The 20768-nt window shown below is 51.5% G+C and overlaps 1 protein-coding gene across 1 annotated transcript in view; it reads left to right on the top strand.

The window, feature by feature from the left end:
• The window catches only part of CDC42BPB (CDC42 binding protein kinase beta), a 102177-nt gene that overhangs the window by 26612 nt on the left and 54797 nt on the right, over nt 1–20768 (top strand). Inside the window, 2 exon segments of the mRNA XM_042990640.1 lie at nt 14113–14204; nt 19309–19392. Of these exon segments, the coding sequence (XP_042846574.1) occupies nt 14113–14204; nt 19309–19392 (176 nt within the window).

Here is a 20768-nt window from a genome sequence, read left to right as displayed (position 1 = left end):
GCCCCTCTTCTTCCCTTCCCTTCCACCACACAGAGGTGGTGTAGACACGCCCCCTCCGGGGTTCCCGTCCTTGCCGTTACTCATGCCCTGCTTCCTGCCCCGCTGGTCACAGCCCAGTTGTAAGTGTCTGCGCAGGATGGCTCTGGCCTTGTGCTGGGCAGGGGGGAGGGGTCCGTCCTTGGTTTTCCATCCCCCGGCCCCTTCCTCGTCCTGGTGAGGGCCGAATGACCTGTGGGGCACCACCGTCTGTGGCCACAGAATGCTGAAGGTGAACTTGGTCAGTTATGATGATTCCTGGCTGCCTAGTTAACAAAGGAAGATTTGGGGTTACAAAACCATCTTTAGAGCGGCTGTGATACTTACTGCTGAGCTGACAGACTGCACACTGTGATTGTAGGTGGCCTTACATACCTCTCTTTGGCACACTGTGAAGTCTTTATTATAATGTGTATATATGTATAGCACACACACACATATATACTTATAATCTCAGGTGTTGACTTGATAAAGCAGTATGTATGTTCCTAACTTTATTTTCTTTAGCAATATTAAGATTTTTTACTCAGAATTCAATAAAGATCAAGAAAAAAAAGAAAAGCCAGTGAGTAAAATCATTAATTTCTACCAAAAATGAAATAAAATAACCGCAGAGTGCTGGTGCGGGTACCCCCGTGCGGGTGAGAGGGCAGTCCCGGGAGACACCGCTGAGGTCCCAGCACCAGCCTTGGAAAACGGAGTGTCGTTAACATTCATTGTAAGGAAATGGCTGTATTCTGTGGATTGCTGGTTGAAGCTTGAGACATTTAATTGATAACCCCGGGATTATGGTTTGCTGTTACCATCTAAACCAGTGAAAATGAGCTTTTTGTTGATAACATCTGTGATGTCAGTAACACAGACTCCTCTCCATCCCCGCCCCCATCCACGAGCCTGATGGGGTTAGTTGATCAGTGAGATGTTAGCAGTTTCAGAATGGATCACCTTTACCTCTACCAAGATGAGTAGTCTTTTGTTTTTTGTTTGGTGAAAATGATTTCAGGCATCTAGTCCGTGCATTTTTTCGTTTAGCAGCGAAACTCTTCAGAATGGTGCGTTCGTTCTCCCTGTGTTCACTACCTCCTCTCCCATTCTCAAACTCACTGTAATCAGGCTTTTGTCCCTCGGCGTTCCCTGATCTGCTGCTGTGTCAGGGCCACCGTGATGTCCACATGGCAAAAAACAGTAGTTAATTCCCAGCTTGTCGCGCGTCTCGATCCGGTTCCTCCTCGAGGCTCCTGGCTGGTTCCTTCTCTTCCCCCCCAGCCTCCTGATCTCCAAAGGGCCCGTCCTCACGTCCCCTCCTCTGTCTCTGCTAACCCCCAGGGATCTCATCCACGCCTGTGACTCTGATGCCGGCTGTACACGGAGTACCCACATTCACCGCTCACGGCCAGGCTCGGGTGTCCCGCCGCCTCCCGGCAGACAGGTGCAGCTCACCCCACAGTCCGCTCCATCCCCCCACCATCTCACTGGCGACTCCCAGCAAACACCCCAACACCTCGGATAATTTGGATAATGCGCACACTGCATATGCAGCCCTGCAGGAAATCCTGTGGGCTCCACCTTCAAACTAGAGTCGGAATCCAGCCCCACCAACTTTGCAGCTTCTGTCCAGACCGCTGGCACTGTATAAACTCTCCTTCCTTACTCTGCAACATTCCCAGTTTCCCTGCCCTTTTTCCTTTTTTCTGAAGGATTTACTGTTTCCCACATAACTGCCTGTTCTTCATACGTATGAGGAAGGTAGGGATTTTTGTTCCCAGACCTAGCTGTGCTGCCTAGAACAGTTCCTGGCAAACAGAAGGTGCTTAATAAGTATTTGTTTAATTGATTCTGATATATTTTAGAACTTGTAGATAAAACCTTTTGGGTTCTTACCAGTTAGGTAGTGGTCATTACGTCAGGGACAACACGCATTTTTATACAGTACTGTGGTTTACGAAATGCTTTCACGTGTTGACCTCATGTCTTCATTTATTCGGTCAACACAGACTTCAGTCAGCGTAACCTCCCCCGTACGGGATCCTGGGGTCCTCTCTGTGGCTTCCAAGTGAGATAAACGAGCCAGGTCTGTGTTCATGCTGGCCCCCCTCACTTGCTCAGCCAGCTCCTTGTGCCCCTGCAGGTTCTTCCAGATGGAGACAGCTGGTCCCCTTCTCCATACCTTTGCTCACACCGCCCCTCTCAGGCTCACGGCTGCGCGCTCTCACACACACAGATGGTCCTGTGTCTAATACAAAAGCAGGACTTCCAGGATGACTTAACTTTGACTCATTTTTCCCTCTGTCTTCCACAACCCCCTTCAAAAAATACATTGTCATGTTTTCTCCCTTGTGCCCTCACAGCTGGTTTCTTTTCTTTGTTTTCTCTTTCACTCATGCAGCTTGTTCCTTAAAATTCTTTGTAGCCCTCCCCTTGCTTCCCCATGTGCCGTGTTCAGTGTGTTTCTGTCCCTGCCCTCTCCTCTGTCCCTGCCCTCTCCTCTGTCCCTGCCCAGAGGACCCCGAACGACAGGGAGGTGGCCCCGCGGAGGGGGTCCGGTCGCAGTCAGGCTTCCCTTAATAAATAGGGTTTGAATTGAATTTGGGCCGGAGGTCTGCATTGCTCAGATCTTGCAGGGCGTGTCTGAGATGGATAAGAAGCAGGTCCTTACCTAAGACTGAGAACTCCGGGACAAAGCCAGAGGGTCACCGCGCCATGATGCTGTTTACAGCAAAGGTGCGTGGTCAGCCGGTAGGTGCGCGTGACCAGCAGCGGTCCACATGGCTGAAGCGGAGGCCTGCGGCCGGCCTCAACCTCTGCTCACCTAGCTGGGTCTTTTGAATTCACCCCCCTGGTGAATAGTTCAGATGTTAAAGCAAAATACCTTCAGATCTGTGGCATTTGAAGATGGTCGCAGGTAAAGGAAGGGTGTGGAGGACTTAGAGCTCGAAGAAAAACTACAGAGGTGGTTGGAAGGCCCTAGGGGGCTGAACAGGACAGAGAGGAACGAGAAGCTGTGCCCGTTCCTGGCGAGGATGAGACGCAGTTTCCCCAGATCTTTGCACTCCATGGTTGGGTTCTTCACCAGCACCTGAGCGAAAGAAATAGACGAGCCACCGCATTAAATTACGATTTTTCTGACTTAAGTTTTGGGATGGGGTTCGTCAGAGGGTAACAGAAACCTGAAACATTTCTTCTGTCCGTGTCAGTCGCGTAATCCCAGAGCGAGGAGGTGGCTTAAGGGTCCTTAGGGAGGGGCACTAGAGGGGCGCTTCCGACCAGGCCTCCACTCCATTATCTCAGGCTGCCAGAGGGCGGAACGGCTGCCCCACCGGGACTCAGGACCCTGACCCTAGTGCCCTGAAAAGACACAGACTGGACCTGGCATCAGCCCTGGGTTCAAGGCCTGCAGTCAGGGGCGCAGATCCAGAGTTTCTTGCAAGACGAGGATAATTCCACCTCCCACCTGGCAGGGTTGCCGGGTCGGGTGGGCAGCAGTAACATGCATTTGGTGCAAACTCACAGCCATTTTGTGGCCACTCAGATGCTGTGGGTGGCTTCATAGCAGGTGCACCAGGAAATGCTCTAAATTAATGGCTGACTGTTTCACATGCACGCCCTGGGCCCTGTACCTGTTTTATTGAGATGAAGTCAAACAAAATAGCTAGAACTCCTATGTTAAACATTCGGCTTAACCACAGGAAAGAAAAAAAAACCATGACTCCTTCGGAAGGGTTTTGTCCCATTTCGCCCCAAAGGTGGTAACCTGACTGTGCCCTTTCAAGCATGTCTTCAGCTCCTGCGTTTCCCAGTCGCTGCACTGCAGTTAATGACGAGCCTTTGAACAGGTTTGTGGAGCAGCCCCGTCCGGCCTGGCGGGTGTCTGTCACAGGCTGTGCCCGAGGCAGAATTTCCTTCCCCCTCATGTTTTGCACTTATAAAGACATCCTCAATCTGGGTGTCACCGAAGAAAAGGCGCAGGGCAGGTGGGAATGTGAAGGTCACTGAAGCGATTCGAGTGCACTTCGCCGCCTGGTGGAGAGTTCCTTGACGGGGAGTCCGGAGACACGCGGCTTCAGTCGGGGATCAGAGGCGCCTCATCCACCGGGGGCGGGGCGGTCCTGAGTGCAGACTGTCTGGGGTGGTTTGGACTCTGCAGGCAAACTTTTCCTTCTCCCCTAATCTAGCATGTCCAGGAGCCTCTGCCTGGGGCAGCCCTGACGTTTAAGGTGTGCTCCTCAAAATAGACCACCCTCTAGGGCTGTATAGGGCCCCTTTGGCACTTGGTTTACAAGGCTGCTTAGTGGCAATTATTGGGTACTATTTAGGTGTCATCCGTGTGTAATCGGCCTGGTGAAACTGTTTTGTAACAAGTCTTATCTTCTTGGTAATTTTGCTGGATTCTAGGATCATTTTGGTGGTAGGTTTGTTTACTTATTGTTAAATATGACATATAAGTAATACTAATGTAATTGACAAGAAAACTACGTCACCCAATAGCCGTAGCTACCGTTTAATGAGAATTTACTATATGCTAGACAGAGCTAAGTGCTTTGGTGGGGGGTGGGGTGTTATAACACGGTAATTTATAGTATATATAATATAATTCAACAGTCTCAGTCACTTTTTGGGTAGGCACCATTCATCTCAGCAGGTGAGCAGACAGCCTTAGAGAAGCCAAGTAGCTCTGCCGGGTTCACGCAGGGGCCCAGCGTGTTTGTGTCTAACACGGGGCCCTGGGGTAGTTTGCCCGGCCGCAGGCCCCTTCTGCTCAGTCCTGGAATGGTGATCTTGGAGGAGGTCACCCCAGCCTCGGCCCCTGCCATGTGCTAACCAGCACACAGTCTGTACTTTTGATTTTCCTGTTTCTTAACTTGAGAGTGTACATATACAGCATGCTTCTAGTGACTCACGGAAGAAATGGCCTGAAACTGGCTTTCTTTCTGGTGTAGGCACCAAGGCACAATGCAGTCTTCTGTTTGTGCGTTTGTTGCGTTTGTGTGACTTGTGTATATGCCTCACTCAGTTGGCTCTGCTTTTTATATCGTTCCATTGTACCCTAGGATTTTTTTTAAGTAGGCTTCGTGCCCAGTGCGGAGCCCCAGGTGGGGTTTGAACTCACGACCCTGAGATCAAGACCTGAGCTGAGATTAAGAGTTGGATGTTGAACCGACTGAGCCACCCAGGTGCCCCACTCGGGTATTTTTTTTTATTTAAATGTGTATTTGTATTCATATCAGTAGGGTAGTTGGCTTTAGAAATCAGACATCTGTTGTGACGACTGCTCACTTTGCATAGGCTCTTTGCCCCAGCAGTTTGTGGGGGAGACTTGTGCTGCTCTCAGGTCGAAAAGACAGTCGCTTCTAAGTTGACACACAGCAGTGAGGCAGTGGGGTTTTAGGTCGGTAATTTACAAAGCCGGGCGGGCCATAATTACAGTGGTTTGAGAAAAGCAGTCAATCAACAACCGAGTGGATGCAGAGACGAAGGAATGCGTGGCTGACCCAGGAGTCCTTGAGCTAGGTCTGAGCAAGGTTAGCCGAGGTGGGGCCAGCCAGCGTTAGTGTGACAGCAGGCTGTTGGAATGAGATCTTTCCTGGTTTATTGTTGACTCCCTGCTACCTCCCCACCCATCTCCCCACCCTGACTTCTCCAGTTTCCACTGACTCCGTCTGTGCCTTCCGGGCGTGAGTCAGAGGAGGGGTAAGGGGCTTCTCTTTCAATTCTCAGAAGTCTGAGATTGTGTTAAGTTAAAATGTGATGTTTGTTCATGTTACCACACTGTAATTCCTGATTATCAGCCTACCTGGGTGAGTTCATATGTAGAGGACTTTATCTACAGGGCTCCTTGGAAGATTCAGAACTGGCAATTTATAACCAGAAGGGTTTGTGATGGACTCCCGATGAAGGAAAGTGTTCTGTCATTTAACAAAATTAGATATTAAAACAAGTAAACCCCATTTGATGTAAGTTCAGCACATTTTTCAGAAACCTTATGATAGGTGTATCAGCGGTCTGAACTGTGAGAATGAATTTGAAGCAGCTTTGAAACTAAGCTGGTACTTGGAGGAAAGTGTCTGCTTTTCCTGCCCCTTGTTAGAGGACAGCCTCAGCCTGACTCTCCGTCCTGCCCTGCTCTCCAGTTCCCCTGTGTGGGCTCATCGGGGTCAAAGTCATGCCTTGCCCACTTACCGTCCTGCCTGTGGCCATACTCCCCGTCCTTGGGGTGCTGTTCTGGCTGGCCCTTTCTCCTCTGCGAGAAATGAGGTCCGTAGAGCACGGGCATGTTCCTGGGACTCCAGTGCCATTCCTGGGCTCCTCCCAGAGCTGCCCCTGTCCTGTACCCAGCCAGCGGTGGGGCCGCCGCTGTGTGCAGCAGCAGGTGTTTGACCTGTGGTCCCTGGATGGGACCTGAGCAGTAGCTGGCAGTTGCTAGGGGGAGGACTTCCAGGAGCGGAGCCCCACACCACAGAGTGGAGTGGACTGGCACTGGGGAGGGAGGGGAGCTGTTCCTCGTGTCCCCTTGTCACTTGGCTTTGGGGGCTCCTGTTTCTTCAGTAGCAAATGTATTATGTGCGCTGGGTAATCTGTAAGACCGGTTCCAGATGCCTGACCACTGAGTGGCTGAAGCTGCCACAGTGGAGCGGGCGGGTGACGGGGGCGGGCAGTGCGGGTCGAGTCCAGAGGGAGGTCATGGTGCGAGCTAGAAGGGGGCAGAGTGGGACTTCCCGTGTGCCTTCCTGTGGGCCGCTGCTCTGTGACACAGTCCTCTTTCCTCTGTCCCTCCCTGACACTCCTTCCAGCCAGTCTGATCTTATTTCCTCTCCTGATAAACAAACCAAAGGGGGGGGGGGGGCATTGGTTTCTCATTTCACAATGATTTTCTGTCCGTTTCAGCCAAAGATCCTCCCTCCACCCCCAGTTCTTCCTGGCAAAGTGCTTTCCTGTTTAAAGGGAACCCTGGACTCCAGTTTTTCCTTATAGTTGGGATCTCCTGTTGGCTAGTGCTTGCCTTTGGTTGATTAATTGATTGCCTTTTAGGGCAGTAAGAGAGTTCTTTTGGGGACAGTCTTGGGTTGTGGAAGAATGAAGAGATCAGGAAAAGAAAAATCTCTGAATAAACATTTAGCGCTCTAAGGGCTAAAGCTTTGTTCAGTCTTTTTTGGTGGAAGATATCCTAGGTTGTTGAATATACTTCTACCTTAGAAAATATGACACCACTCCCCCCCCCCCCCGCCACCGGAGGAGGTGACCTTTCCTGACATCACATCGTCAGGTGGGCATCCAGTCTGCTGTGGCACTGCATCCCCACCGTGGTGCTAGGGCCTTGGGCAGTGCCGGGTAACAGGACGGAAGTAGCCCTGCCTTCCCAGGCCTTCCGGGCCAGTGGGGAAGACATCAGTGAGCTGGTATGGCTCCGAGGCCTACTTCCTGGAGGACTGATGGGCTCCTGACCCGGTCAGCCGGCTGGAGTTGGGGCCACCTCCCACCTCGGGGGGTCCCAAGGATGAGCAGGAGCCTGTGGGGGTGAGGGTTCTGCTTAGGAAGACCCAGGCTTGCCTGAGGGCCTGAGCAGCAGAAGGACCTGAGGTGTGGTGGGACCAGGGTGGGGGGCGGGGGCACGGGGGCGTAGGGGGTCCCCCCGGACGGCCCACACGTGCAGCAGGCTCTGAGCACGCAGGTCTTAGCCCGGAGCCGTGCCCCGCTGTGAGGAGTCCGAACCGGGGAGGTGATGCGACTGTGTCGGCTTTGGCACAGGTGGTGCCGTGGCCGGAGAGGCTGGAGAGAGGGTGCGAGGGCACAGGCGAGCTGTGAGGTCCCTGCAGAGGGACGGGGGCACCGGGGAGTGGTCCGAGATGGTGCGCAGGTGCAGTGACGGCAGGCGCAGGGGGAGGTGTGGGCGGCCCACGACCCTGAGCAACCCCACCCCTGCGGTTGCTGGAGCCAGAGTCCCGCGGGGCCTCCGGCAGCCGGGCCCACTTCTCTGTCCTGGTGCCAGCACACGGGCGCCCAGCGAATGTTTGCTGAGCTGTCACCTTTTGGTGTTGGCTCATGGGATGTGGAGGAGAGGTAATTTCACCCTTTCCAAAATGTATAATAGTTATGTTTCTCTTACTTCAAAATCTACAGGTTCATTATCACCGTGAAAATCAAAACATTTTAAACATTATAGCTGATCTGTTTTCTTCAGGTTACCTGAGATGTCTGTCTTAGCATAAATGATATTTAAAGTGAATCCCAGGGGCGCCTGGGTGGCTCAGTCAGTTGAGCATCTGGCTCTTGATTTTGGCTCAGGTCATGATCTCCTGGTTTGTGGGTTGGAGCCCCGCATCGGGCTCTGTACCGACAGCACGCAGCCTGTGTGGGATTCTCTCTCTCCCTCTCTCTCTCTGCCCCTCCCCTGCTCATGCTTTATGTCTTTCTCTCTAAATAAAAATAAAATAAACATTAAAAAAAATAAAAAATAAAGTTTTCATCTTAAAACAGTTTTTTTAAATGAGCCCCAAATGGTGTTTTAATTGTTGTGGTTTTGCTCTGCATCCTGCATACGTTGAATGGGTGACAAGCTGGGTCACACCCCAGTGCATATAATTTCGTAAAATTTTTCCTGGGACATTCTGTATCCCGAAGAGCATCCCAAGCTCTAGATTAAGTCAGTGAAGTAACATTGGCAGACTGAAAAAAGGCTTACGAAATGCCAGTGCCCCGGCTCCTCCAGGTCGGTGGTCTCCAGATTCCTGGCAGTAGACTGTCCTCCCCTCCCGGCCCCACCTCTCCTCCACCCCCCGCGTCACCTGGTGCTTCTGAGGTGGTGAGTTTTTGCACGTGTGAAACAGCTGTCGAGTTTTACAAGGTTGGCGTCCTCGCTGCCTTGGGCCCCGCGGCAGAAACAGGGAACGTGTCGATTGCACGCTGCCGTATCGCTCCCTCCCCCCCCCAAACCTGCTCACCCTGGGTCTGTCCCACGGGAGTCAGTGCACGGTCCGCGGCCGTCCCCTCGAGTTCTTCCCCCCACGTCGCAGGCCACTGCGCTTCCACAGCCTAACCTGGGTGCGGCCGCTTCCTCCTCCTCTCCCGCCGTGTGGGTGTCGTGTGTCGTGTGTCGTGTGTCGTGGTCATGTGTCGTCGTCGGCGGTGGGAGGCAGCACCCTCAGCTCTCTCTGCTTCCACACCTGTCCCTACGTTCACCTCCTGTCTCCTCGTGATTACACTCAGGTTATGTAACTTGGGCAGGAAAGTCACAGAAGTGACGCTGCGTTTTCTCACTGGGTCCCGTCGGGTGATGGCACAATTTCATTTTGTCACACGGCTGGTGGTAGTGTTCACTCTGATCCCCTGACTTAGGTAGTGGTGTCCTCCAGACCTCGCTGTAAAGTCACTTGTTTCCCTTTGTTGGTAACTATTGTGTTTGGATTCACTTTGAAACTATTTAAATACCTCATTTCTCATTAGAATTTTAAACTTTCATATCAGTATGGACTCCTGGTTTCCTCCTTAATGTATGCAGTCTGTGACCATTGGCGTTGATTTTGAGTACCCATGACTCTTCGAGCCCTCTTTGCTTTCTGGCACAGAATGTTCTAGCGCCGGCTCTGGGAGGGCCCGAGGAGTCCTGGCTCCTTTGTCGGAGGCTGGTATTTAGAAACCGAGCTCGGGCGCTAGATGCGCTCGTTGTGGGATGTTGCTGCCTCCTGGCCTGTCGGTGGACAGAGCGAGGACCCTGTGTATGTGCCCAGCCGTTGAGGTCTGTGTTTTTGATGTCCCTGTATATCGTCATGAGGTCACACTGACACCCCCGATTCTGATCCAGTCCTGCAGGGTTTATTCTCCCTTACTCGTTTTTGTTTTTAATTTTTTTAAATGTTTATTATTTTTGAGAGACAGAGCGTGAGTGGGGGAGGGGCAGAGAGAGAGGGAGACAGAATCCGAAGCAGAGCTGTGAGCACAGAGCCCGATGCGGGGCTCGAACTCACGAGCCATGAGACCGTGACCTGAGCTGAAGTCGGACGCTCAAGCGACTGAGCCGCCCAGGCTCCCCAACTCTCCCTTATTGGTAACTCCCTTCCCTGACAGTGAGGACCCTGGCTCCCGTTATCCTCAGTTTGTTCATTTATTTGATCAGTCCTCCTGGTTACGACCTATCTCCCATCCCGTTGCCGTTCAGGAGCGTCCTCTTGACCCAGCATCTCCCCGTAGGGGCTCTGACCCCGCTCCTTGTTGGGCTCTGCCTTAAGGGCTCCAGAAGGAGACCGGAGGGGTGGAGGAGGGAGAGGGGACCGGGGACTTCCTGCCTGCTCCTCGTTGAGTGACGCCCCAGTCACCCTTCTTCCTCCAGGCCAAAACGCCTGCCAGTCGTAGCTGCCAGGGACATCCGGGCGTCAGGTGGGCTTCTCTCCCTCTCAGCTTCTCGGGTCCCCGCCCGTGAGCACAGAGACCCCAGTGCCAGCAGCAGCCCACCCTCAGCCGTGCGGAGCCCTTTGCCTAGTTTCCGGAATTCCCTCCTTCGGTTCCCCGACCCCACGGGTAGTCGTGTTGCTTCCTGCGTGTGCGCCTGCTGTGTCCGTGGCGAGTTAGCGCTCCTAACAGTTCTTTACGTGAAACTTTGGTGCTCAGAGAGCTGGTGTGCTTCTGTCTCTGGGCTCCGCGCGACCCGGATGACGAGGTCACGCTGGTTTTGCATTGACTCTGGTTGACATCCCCCTCTCTGCCGTTCACCTGAGAAGTCCCGTGGGATCAGCGTGACTCGGTGGCCCTGTGCGGTGGACGGGGCGGTCTGCCGCCGTGCGTGCTTGTCTTCGTGATTGGTACACACCAGTGTCACGTTTTCACTGCGTCCTCAGAACTCTTGGGTCTTTTCAAGCGTTCGTCCCATTTTCCCTGGTTTTCCCGTTCATCTGACTGGCCTGGTGAATTCATGCCCATCCAGTTCGGGGAAATTTGCGCAGAACTGTGTACAAGGCAGAAGCAACAAGACCGTTTGTATCAAAGAGGAGGAGGGAACTCGACGAGGAGGATAAGGTGATCGATGTGGAAAGAACAGGGATGGCCGCGAGGCACTTCGCTCCTACCTGCCTCGGTCCTCAGGGTCAGTGGGCCCCTGAGGTGGGTGAGGAGTCCCGGAGGACGAAGTGGCTTCTCTGGCACGGCTGGCTACCAGGTGGTGCGCGGAGGAGCTGAAGCTCCAGAATGGGCGCTGGGCTGCTCGCCCCCGACCCCCCTGCACAGTCAGGCCACGGCAGACGAATAACGGGTTATCTATTTTTAAAAGCCGTTTAGCAGAAAGTAGGATTGAAGGTCAGATCTTTAAAGAGTGGATAACTTTGTAGGCTCTAATAGTGAAATGACGAAGGAAAAAAATGAATCAGTTCCGTTTTGTTGAAAAGATTTTTATGAAAAGTAATTTCTGTAAAGTAAAAATAGCGTAATTGAGATGAAAAGCAGGAACCGAGCGGAGGCGTGGCGTTTACAGGTAGCATGTTTCACAAAGTCAGAGTAAAGCACTTATGCAGTAGGTTAAACAAGATTTAAGACGTGATCGGTGAGCAATTGTGATGAGTGGGTAGTCCTCCCCGTAGGGCTTACGAGTAGACTCGCCAGGCCTCAGAGAACTGCCCGTTCAAAAGGCAGGTGAACCATCCGTGTATGGTGTTGGGGGCGGGGTGTGGCGACAGATTAGGAACCACAAAAAAAGTTAGTGCCTTTTGGAGAATCCTGGAATTTCATCCTAAAATTACTTTAAAATAGTAAAAAAGCTTCTGTGCATGCAAAGGTTCATTGCAGATTTATTCACCATAAAGAAGGTACTGATTTTCAAAATTAAAAGTTTAACCCGTCTGTTCAGTAGACACATGATTTACAATTGTTGGTGCACCAACTTAGTGAAATGGTATGCATCTGTTAAAATGATAATTGAGTGGTACAGAGACATGAGACATCTAAAAAGTAAAAGAATACAGACGATATGAAATATGCCTACGAGCAAGAATGGCACGGGGTCACGGGCAAATTAAAAGTGGCTCATTACGGGTAGGATTCTCTTTGATTTTCATGAATATGTGTTTGGGTTGTACATTGAAAACAGTGACTGCCACCTCTCGTGAGTCTTGGGGTTTTGTGGAACAGTCCAGAATGTTGCATTATGCCCCTGCCAGAGCGAGCATCTCTGCGGCGTGCACTCGAGTGCGCTCTGTGCCACAGTTTGTTCGTAGCGGGTCAGCTCTCTTTCCTCTCCTACGCTCTCCCTTCTGGTGGTAAAATACAACAGATGAGATTTGCTGGGATCGTTTTTTTTCATTGTACAATGAACGGTACCATGCGGTTCCCCTAGAAGGTACCAAGAGAGGTTGAGGTTTTTGGTGGCTGTTTGAAGTACAGATATCTATTAGAGGAGTTTTGGGAATGGTTGTTTGGGGGTGATATTTGAAAGACATAAAAAGCCATAGATAACCTTCCAAGTTCTAGCTCAAGGGTTTTCTTTAGCCTGGCCTTTTGTTTTTTGTTTTTTTTGTTAAATCAGTCCCCACGTGTCCTATTTCCTGATCTCTGTGCTGATGGGCATTTGCACTGATAGTGGTAACAATTCTCTGTCCTTAGGCACCAAGAACCTTGTGGTGCTCTGGCTTTTGTTCCCGTGATCACTGAACCATGGTGACCAAACCTTAATGGTATTTATTAAGCAGCTACTTAAGGAGAAAAACTGCAGAATTCAGTTAATAATATGGAGCTCAATTAGAAACCCGGAAAACGTCAGTTTGCAGGTTTTGGCTGCAGGCTGTTGGCTGTTTTTGGAGATGGTTGCAGATGCACGTGTAGTTGCGAGAAATAACACAGAGCCCTTGTACCTTTTGCCCAATGGAAACGTTTTGCAAAACTAGTAGTGGGGAATTTGAAAGAGAACTGTGTGAAGGTTAGTGTAAAATGTGGATTTAGGCCTGAAGGTGAAAATAAGAACAGCTGTAAGAGATGTGACGCGTGTTGGTCAGGAGTGCACGGTCCCTGGAGTTGAACTGCGGGACTTCTGTCCTGGTGCTGCCTCTCGCTCCGCTCCTGGAACGAAATTACCCGCGGTCTCTGGAAAGGTTTCCTGGGCCGCGGTCACAAATTACCATAAACTGGGGGGCTTAAGACAACAGATATTTTCCTCTCACAGTTGGGGAAGCCAAGTCCAAAGTCAAGGTGTGTGAGCAGGGCTGTGCTCCCTCTAGAGGCCCCCGGGAGGACCCCTGTCTCTTCCAGCCTCTGGCGCACTTGGTGTCCCGTGGCTTATGACTGCATCACTCCAGTCCCTGCCTCCCATCTTCCCGGGGCTGTTTCCCTTCTGTGTCCAGATTCCCTCCTCTTAATAAGGACACCAGTCCTTTTGTGTTTAGGCCCCACCTCATTCGTGTTTGTGACCTCAACTTGACTACATTTGGAAAGACCCCACTTCCAAATAAGGCCACAGTCACAGATTCTGGGTGGACACTACTGATTTGGGGAGGGGGGAGGAGACCCTATTCAGCCCAGCACGCTGTCCACAGACACCTGGCTCAGTTTTCTCCTCCCTACAACGTGGATAATAAAAGGATGATTATTCTGTTACCTGTGCATGCGTGCATGGAACACGTGAGTGCCGTGTAAAGTGCTTCTGCCCGTTTCTTACCGAGGTCACTGCTAGAGTCCCCACGTGATTAGCAAGGATGGTTACGATGTCCGGGAGCACCGCCTGCACTTCAGAGGTGGCCGCCGTTCTGCGAGAATTTTCTGTCTCGTGTTCCCCCCGCCCCACCCCGGGCTGCCCTGTGGCTCCACGGAGCCTACTCACCTCCAGTGTACCTGCTGCTTGTGTTCACGACCAGCGGCAGCGGACCTGTGTGGCAGCATTTGTCACAGCAGATGCTGAAGGACAGGGGCCGAGGATGAACATCTGCGCAGTTGAGCGCAGACACAGACTTCCCAACACCTGTCAGATACCAACCATTTTAAAAAGTAAACCTTTGTTTCCTAAAAAAGCTATGTCATGGAGTGGAATGCCCCAGTCAGGTTGTTGAATTTTTACGTAGCACCAACTTACTAGAGTAAATTGTTGATTTCCTTTTTTTGAATTTATAGCTAAGCCGTTTACACAGCTGGTCAAGGAGATGCAGCTTCATCGAGAAGACTTCGAAATAATTAAAGTAATCGGAAGAGGTGCTTTCGGTGAGGTAAGATGAACTTCTGTTTTGCTCATTTTGCCTAGAACGGGAGAGCAGCCGCCGCCACCAGGCGTCTGTAGGACCCTGAGCATCGATCCGGGGGACGGGTCGTTGTCACTGTCACTTGGAGAGGAGTTCTTGGTGGGCGGAACCTGCGGGGTACAATTAGGAGGAGAAAAATAAAAACAAAAGCTGGTGGCCGGTGAGCTACCCTGAATATTGTCTGGACCAAAACCGTCTCTTTGAGACAAAGAAGTTTATTAGAAGTCCACTTGTTAATTGAAAACGTCCCGGCAGTCACCTGCAGAATGTGGGGAGGCCACAGCGGCCGCGCCCGTCACCAGCAGCCTGCCCGCCGTCAGTGCTCGAGCTGTGCCTGGGCCCGGCCTGCGCGGCCTCATCCCGCCCCCGGCCCGGCCTCTGCAGGGGGCGGCCCGTCCAGGCTCCGCGTGTGCAGCGGGCGTCGTGCCCCCACCGAGGCTCCGGCCGCGGCTCCCCCCGCAGACTGGGATCGGTGGGTGTACGCTTAGTAGCGGAGAGCCGAGCCTCCAAAGCTTCTGGATGCGCCGACCCCTCCGCTTAAGCTTTCCCCTTAGCTCTGCTGCTGGGGCGTCACGTGTGGGGCCCAGCGGTGACCCGCCCTGTCCCGTCACGCGTGCTCTGCCTGACGGTGACCTGACCTGCCGTGACGAGAAGGTGCTCCAGAATACTCGGGACTTGTGTGCCAGGCGTACGTTTCCTCCCGTGTCCAGGTCTGGTTTTGTCGTTTAGTGAGGAGAAAGAGACCTTTCAAAATTGAAACCCGATTCGGCGCAGCATGTACTTTTGCCGACTGTCTCCCTGGCAGCAGGACCGGGCCCGGGCCCTCGCGGGGATCTGCGGGGACGCCGCACCCCTAGCACCGGGTTGGGGAGGCGCAGGGGTGCCGCGGGGCAGGGGAGGGTCGCTCTCCAGAAGAGGGGGAGACAGCGGTGTTGTGCCACAATAGGCTACGGTGATTGTCACTGCTCTTCTTTGCAAAGAACTTAACTGCACGGCTCGGATTTCTGAGCTTCAGAGAAGGTGGCCTGTGTCACCTTTTAAGTTCCTCCCAAACTCAGGAAATCCGTCCTTGCCCAGGCCTTCCCGAAAGTCCTTGGGTTCTCTCCCCTACCTTTGCTCCCTCTCCAGGCTTTCTCGGCCTGTGTAAGTCCCTCCCCCACCCCGGGGCCCCGTGGCCTGGGCTCACATCGCCATCGGGCTCCTCCGGCCACGCGCCCATCCTGCGACCCGTCTGGGTTCCCTGCACGTGCTCGCCAGTCCTCCCCCGCCTCAGAAAGAATCTTGGATTCTGTGGCTAAGGTCACTGCCACTGTTTGGTAACGGTGGCGTCACTGCCATTGCCTCCCCGGGGTGCTCTTGCAACCCTGCATCTCATCTACTGTCTTACACCAGGTTTCTCAGTTGGCCCAGCGATGTTCTTCGTGGCGGTTTGTTTTGGTTCCTCCAGTACTGGATCGGGGCTGGCACCAGGTGTCCCACTGGGTTGTCATGTCCCCAAATCAGTTGTTAATGTTGTGTAAGATTACTTCTGTTGGTTTTCTTTACGGAAACGTCTCATTTTGGAGGTGCTTGTAGCATCGGCTCTCTTTGATGCAATTAGGACTGAGTTTTGGGCCAAGAAGTTGTTTCCGGTAAACTAAACAAGATTTTTACAGCTTGTTTATTTTATAAGTTGTGCGATTAGAGAAAGCTTGTTCAATATACAGGAGTTTTTGTTTTTACATTAAATTGTACTCCTGCATTTCACTTCTACATGTTCTTGGTTTGACAGGTGTTTTTCTGTGGACAGATGTATTCTTTTTCCTTCTGGGTATTTTATCAAAGGCACTGGCATATTTTCTGGACATGGCCTGTGCCCAGACAGGCCTCTTCTAAAGAAGTAAGCTTCTAGTAAGAGATCAGAGTGCTCTGTGTCTCATTTTCAGCAAGATCTGGATTGTTCAAAAGTTATCGGCTCTACCATTTCTTCCAAGTGAGGCCATTTCTGTAGTAAATACTGAGTAGCCTTTTCTCCCCTATTTCACCCCTCTGGTAACCACCAGATTGTTCTCTGCATCGATGAGTCTGTTTCTGTTTTGTTTTGTTTTGTTTTGTTTTGTTTTTCAGATTCTACGTAAAAGGGAAATCATTTGGTATTGGTCTTTCTCTGTCTGAACTTACTTCACTTAGCATTATACCTTCTAGATCCATCCATGTTATTGCAGATGGTGAGATCTCTTCCTTTTTGCGGCTGCGTAGTATTCCATTGTAGGTATATATGACATCTTCTTTATCCATTCATCAGGCAGTGGACACGTAGGTTATTGCCACATCTTGGCCATTGTAAATAATGCTGCAGTAAACGTAGGGATGCGTCTGTCTTTTTGAGTTAGTGCTTTTGTTTTCTTTGGATAAATACCCAGAAGTGAAATTGCTGGGTCAGAAGGTAGTTATATTTCAAACTTTTTGAGGAACCTCCATACTGTTTTCCACAGTGGCTGCATCAATTTGTATTCCCACCATAGCGCACGAGTCTTTTCTCCAGATCCTTGCAGACACTTACTTATTTTTTTTTGTCTTCTTGATAATGGCATTCTGACGGGTGTGAGGTGTGATACCTTGTTATGGTTTTGATTTGCATTTCCCTGATGATAAGTGATGTGGGGCATCTTTTCATGTGTCTTGTTGACCATCTGTATGTCTTCTTTGGAGAAATGTCTGCTTAAGTTTTCCGCCTGTTTTTAAAATTGGATCATTTGCTTTTTTGATACTGAGTTGTGTGTGTTCATTATCTATTCTAGATATAGCCCCTTATGGGATATATCTTTTGCAAATATCTTCTCCCATTCCATAGGTCACCTTTTGTTTGTTGATGGTCTCCACTCATGTGCAGAAGCTCTTTAGTTTGATGTCCCAGTAGTTTATTTTTGCTTTTGTTTTCCTTGGAGAGAGATCCAGAAAAGTATTGCTAAGGCCGACATCCAAGAGGTTACTGCCTATGTTTTATTGTAGGATTTTTATGGTTTCAGGTGTTATATTTTATTTAAATCTTTAATCCATTTTGAGGGTTCTTTTTTGTTTTTTTGTTTTTTTGCATGCTATAAGAAAATGGTTCCGTTTCATTCTTTTGCATGTAGCTGTCCAGTTTTCTGAGCACTGTCGAAGAGATGGTCTTTTCCCATTGTATATTCCTGCCTCCTTTGTCAATTAATTGATCTGTGTGTCTGTTTTTGTGCCAGCACAGTACTGTTTTGATCACTACAGCCTTGTAGTATAGTGTGAAATCCGGGCACGTGATACCTCAGCTTTGTTCTTTCTCAAGATTGTTTTGACTCTTTGGGGCCTTTGTGGGTCCATACAAATTTTAGGATTATTTGTTCTAATTCTGTGAAAAATGCTGTTGATATTTTGATAGGGATTACATTATAGTAGCTTTTGTTTTTAACACTAACATTTCACCTATTGATTGTAGCTGATTTCTAGGAAGAAATCGACACTTCTAATGTGATGACATCACGTGTGCCCAGATTGCGTGTTCTGGGACACGTGGGAGAACTCACCGAACCTTTGTTCGGCATTCTTTGTTCTTTATTCACAATCGGAGCGAGCTTGGTTAGTGGTTCTAAGACCACAGCTAGTAAACAGCAGCTTAAACAGGTGTGACGAGAAGAGCCACCACCTCGAGCACTCGGGTGGCAGTGAGAGAGATGACCGAAGGAGGTGACTTGAGGACGACTTCCACATGGCGGGCTGCGGGAAGCCGTGTGCTGTGGGAGGGGCCTTTGACCCTCACCAGACTCTGGGGTTCCATCAGGGCATGTCCTTTGTGGACCCCCCGCCCTATCGTCAGGCCCAGGGAAGATAATATTTAATCATAACTGTCTTTATAATAATCCTTAACGTGCAGGCACTTGAGGGTGAGACTCTGCTGCTTGTTAGCATGTTTTTTAAACCTCTCGGCCTCAGGTTCTGTATCTGTAAAATATGGATATAAAAATAGCCACCATCGAGGACTGTGGTGAGGGTTACCTGAGAGGGTGCAGGTCAGTTTGTGAGCAGAGTTCCTGGCACGGGGAAAGTGCCTGGTGCATGTTAGCTTGTGTGGTTACTTTGACGATGTTACTGTATGACATGCATCGTTTAGGAAAGCAAGGAAGTAAATAATTGTTTATGCCTGCCGTGTGGCTCTCTGCCATTGGCAGCAAAAAGGGACAGCCATACGTAAGTAGCTTATGGTTTTGTGATGGGGACTTAGGCCAGTGAATGATTTTTGCAGGGTAGAATGTGCCGTGTGCTGGCGCAGGCATCACCTCTGGTATTGGTAAGTGATGTCAGAGCGCGTCTGAGATTTGGCAGGGACTGGGAAATCCAGTAGGACTTCCTGCAAGAGGTGGCATTTGAATTGTACCTTGAAGAACGTGGCTGCCAGCCAACATGCCGAGTGCCCGCTATATGCCTAACCCCGTTCGAAGTGCATTTAGGTGTGTTCGCTGGTTTGTCCTCATAGCAGTCTGGGGCCAGTACTGCTATTACCCCTTTTCTAGTTGTAGAAACCGAGGCACAAAGAAGAGGATTTGCCCAGGTCCCACTCCAGAGCCCACGCCGGCACTCAGTGCCCCTTGAGGAACAGATCGCAGAGGCAAGAGCTGGCATGTCCAGGCCGGCGGTGGGAGGAGGAGGTAGATGTAGCACCAGTGGGGCAGGTGGCAGGAGCGTGGGGACGGAACCCTTGAACACGGGGAGGAAAGGTTGGGAGCAGCAGTGAGTGGATTTTAAAGTTTTTATGGTGAAAGTCCCAGGCACGTGTCCCAGGCTCGCCCAGGGCGGCCAGCCCCGCTGTGCGCCCACCGCCTACCACGGAAGTTCTTGGAACTGAGCAGGGACATGCACGTTGTGGTGTGGCGAACGGCAAGGTTCGATGCTTAGCAGGACGGATCTGCATTTACGTGAAGAACTTGTGTCTCCTCAGCAGCTCGTTTTCCAGGGTTTCATTTCTCCGGGCACTTGAGATGTCACTGTAGTTACGTGACAACGTGTGCTGGCTTTTGGTTCCTTCAGCTACGTTTTTGTTAAACTCCTGTTTGTGTTCCAGGTTGCTGTTGTCAAAATGAAGAACACTGAGCGAATTTATGCGATGAAAATCCTCAACAAGTGGGAAATGCTTAAAAGAGCAGAGGTAAGCGTGGAGTAGTAAAGAGTAACAGGAGAAGGGGGTTGTGAGGGGCATGTGCTGGGTCCCCACCACAGTCCTCGCAGAGCTGGGCCTCCCCCCTCCCTCCTTGACAAGAGTGACCTGTGTCTTGTCGCCACCGTCTCCGCCCCTCCCGGCGCGCACGCCTCTCTGCGCACTCCTCTCTCCTCTCTGCGCCAGAGCCGCGCCCCCCCCCCCCCCCCGCCGGCCGAGGGCTGCTCACTGTAAGGACCAATCAAAACCTTTGCGGGAACTCTGGGCATTTATCTCAGCTCTGCTTCCTGTTCACAAGGCATTACTGGATCTGGAGCCTGCGTAAGCACAGAGATGTCTGTGTACGCCCTCCCAGAGGGAGGACGGAGATCGTAAGCAGAAGTAGGTGGTCACTGCTTGGCAGGTCTAGACGCGCTTTTCCTTACTTCGGTGTCCCTCCCTCTGGGGCCTGTTTCACGGTCCCGACCCTGGCCGCTCCGGCCCCCGATGGAGTCGGTGAGGCTGCTGGGCCAGCCCGAGCTCTTCCTCTGGTCCTACCAGACTCACCCCCGGTCTGCCTTCACCCCCCATCTTCTGTGGTCCTCCACTTTGTGTCAGGGAGCCAAGCATCCTTCCTTTCCAAGGCTCTGTCACTTACCCTGTGTCCTCTCACTGGGCTCCCCCAGGCTGAACGCCCTCAGCGCCACCTCCGCTGCCCCAGCTGTGAAGCAAGCTCACCTCGGGACTGAGCGCCCCTGGGATTAGCCACCTCCTCCTCCGGAAACTGCTTCTCTGGTTTCTGGCGTCTCTTGTCGTGTCACTCTGAACCTTCCTTGTAATTTTAGGTGGCCTTTCCTGTGCTCGGTAGTTCTTCCCTGGGATGATGATGCCACTTGGGCAGATACCAGTACAAACGTCTGTTCTGGTCAGATCCCTCCCCTGAGCTCAGGTTGTCGTCAGCTTGGTGGGTGGGCGTTCTCACTCAGTATCCTCAGTGCGTCCTACCTGTCCGTCACGGCCTGTTCTCCTTCCCCGTCCCTACCCTCCTCCTTCCCACCGTGGTGCCCAGCACCGGGCCTCTGCTGGATGAATGCAGGCTGGTTAACTGAAGCATCGCTGTGTTTGTGGTCACCTGGGCCTGGGGACTCTGCCTCAGGTGGCACCGCGGTGGCCGTGCCTCGGCCTCAGCAGCCCTTCGTGGCACCGTCCGCGCTCTGGGGGTCAAGGGAAATCGCTGGAGTGACTCTTCCGTGGGAACAGGGTAGCTGGTGGTGTATAAGAGTTTGGGGGAGGAATAAGCAGGGAAATAAAGGCTAGTAGCAAATTCATTTAAGTTTGTATTTTTAGAGGAGTGATTGGTTGTTCAGTGTCAGCCTCCAGACCGGTGT

Source organism: Panthera tigris, chromosome B3, assembly GCF_018350195.1.
Source record: "Panthera tigris isolate Pti1 chromosome B3, P.tigris_Pti1_mat1.1, whole genome shotgun sequence".
NCBI lineage: Eukaryota > Metazoa > Chordata > Mammalia > Carnivora > Felidae > Panthera > Panthera tigris.
The sequence above is the reverse complement of the archived record's forward strand: the minus strand, read 5'-3'. Positions and strand labels throughout refer to the sequence as shown.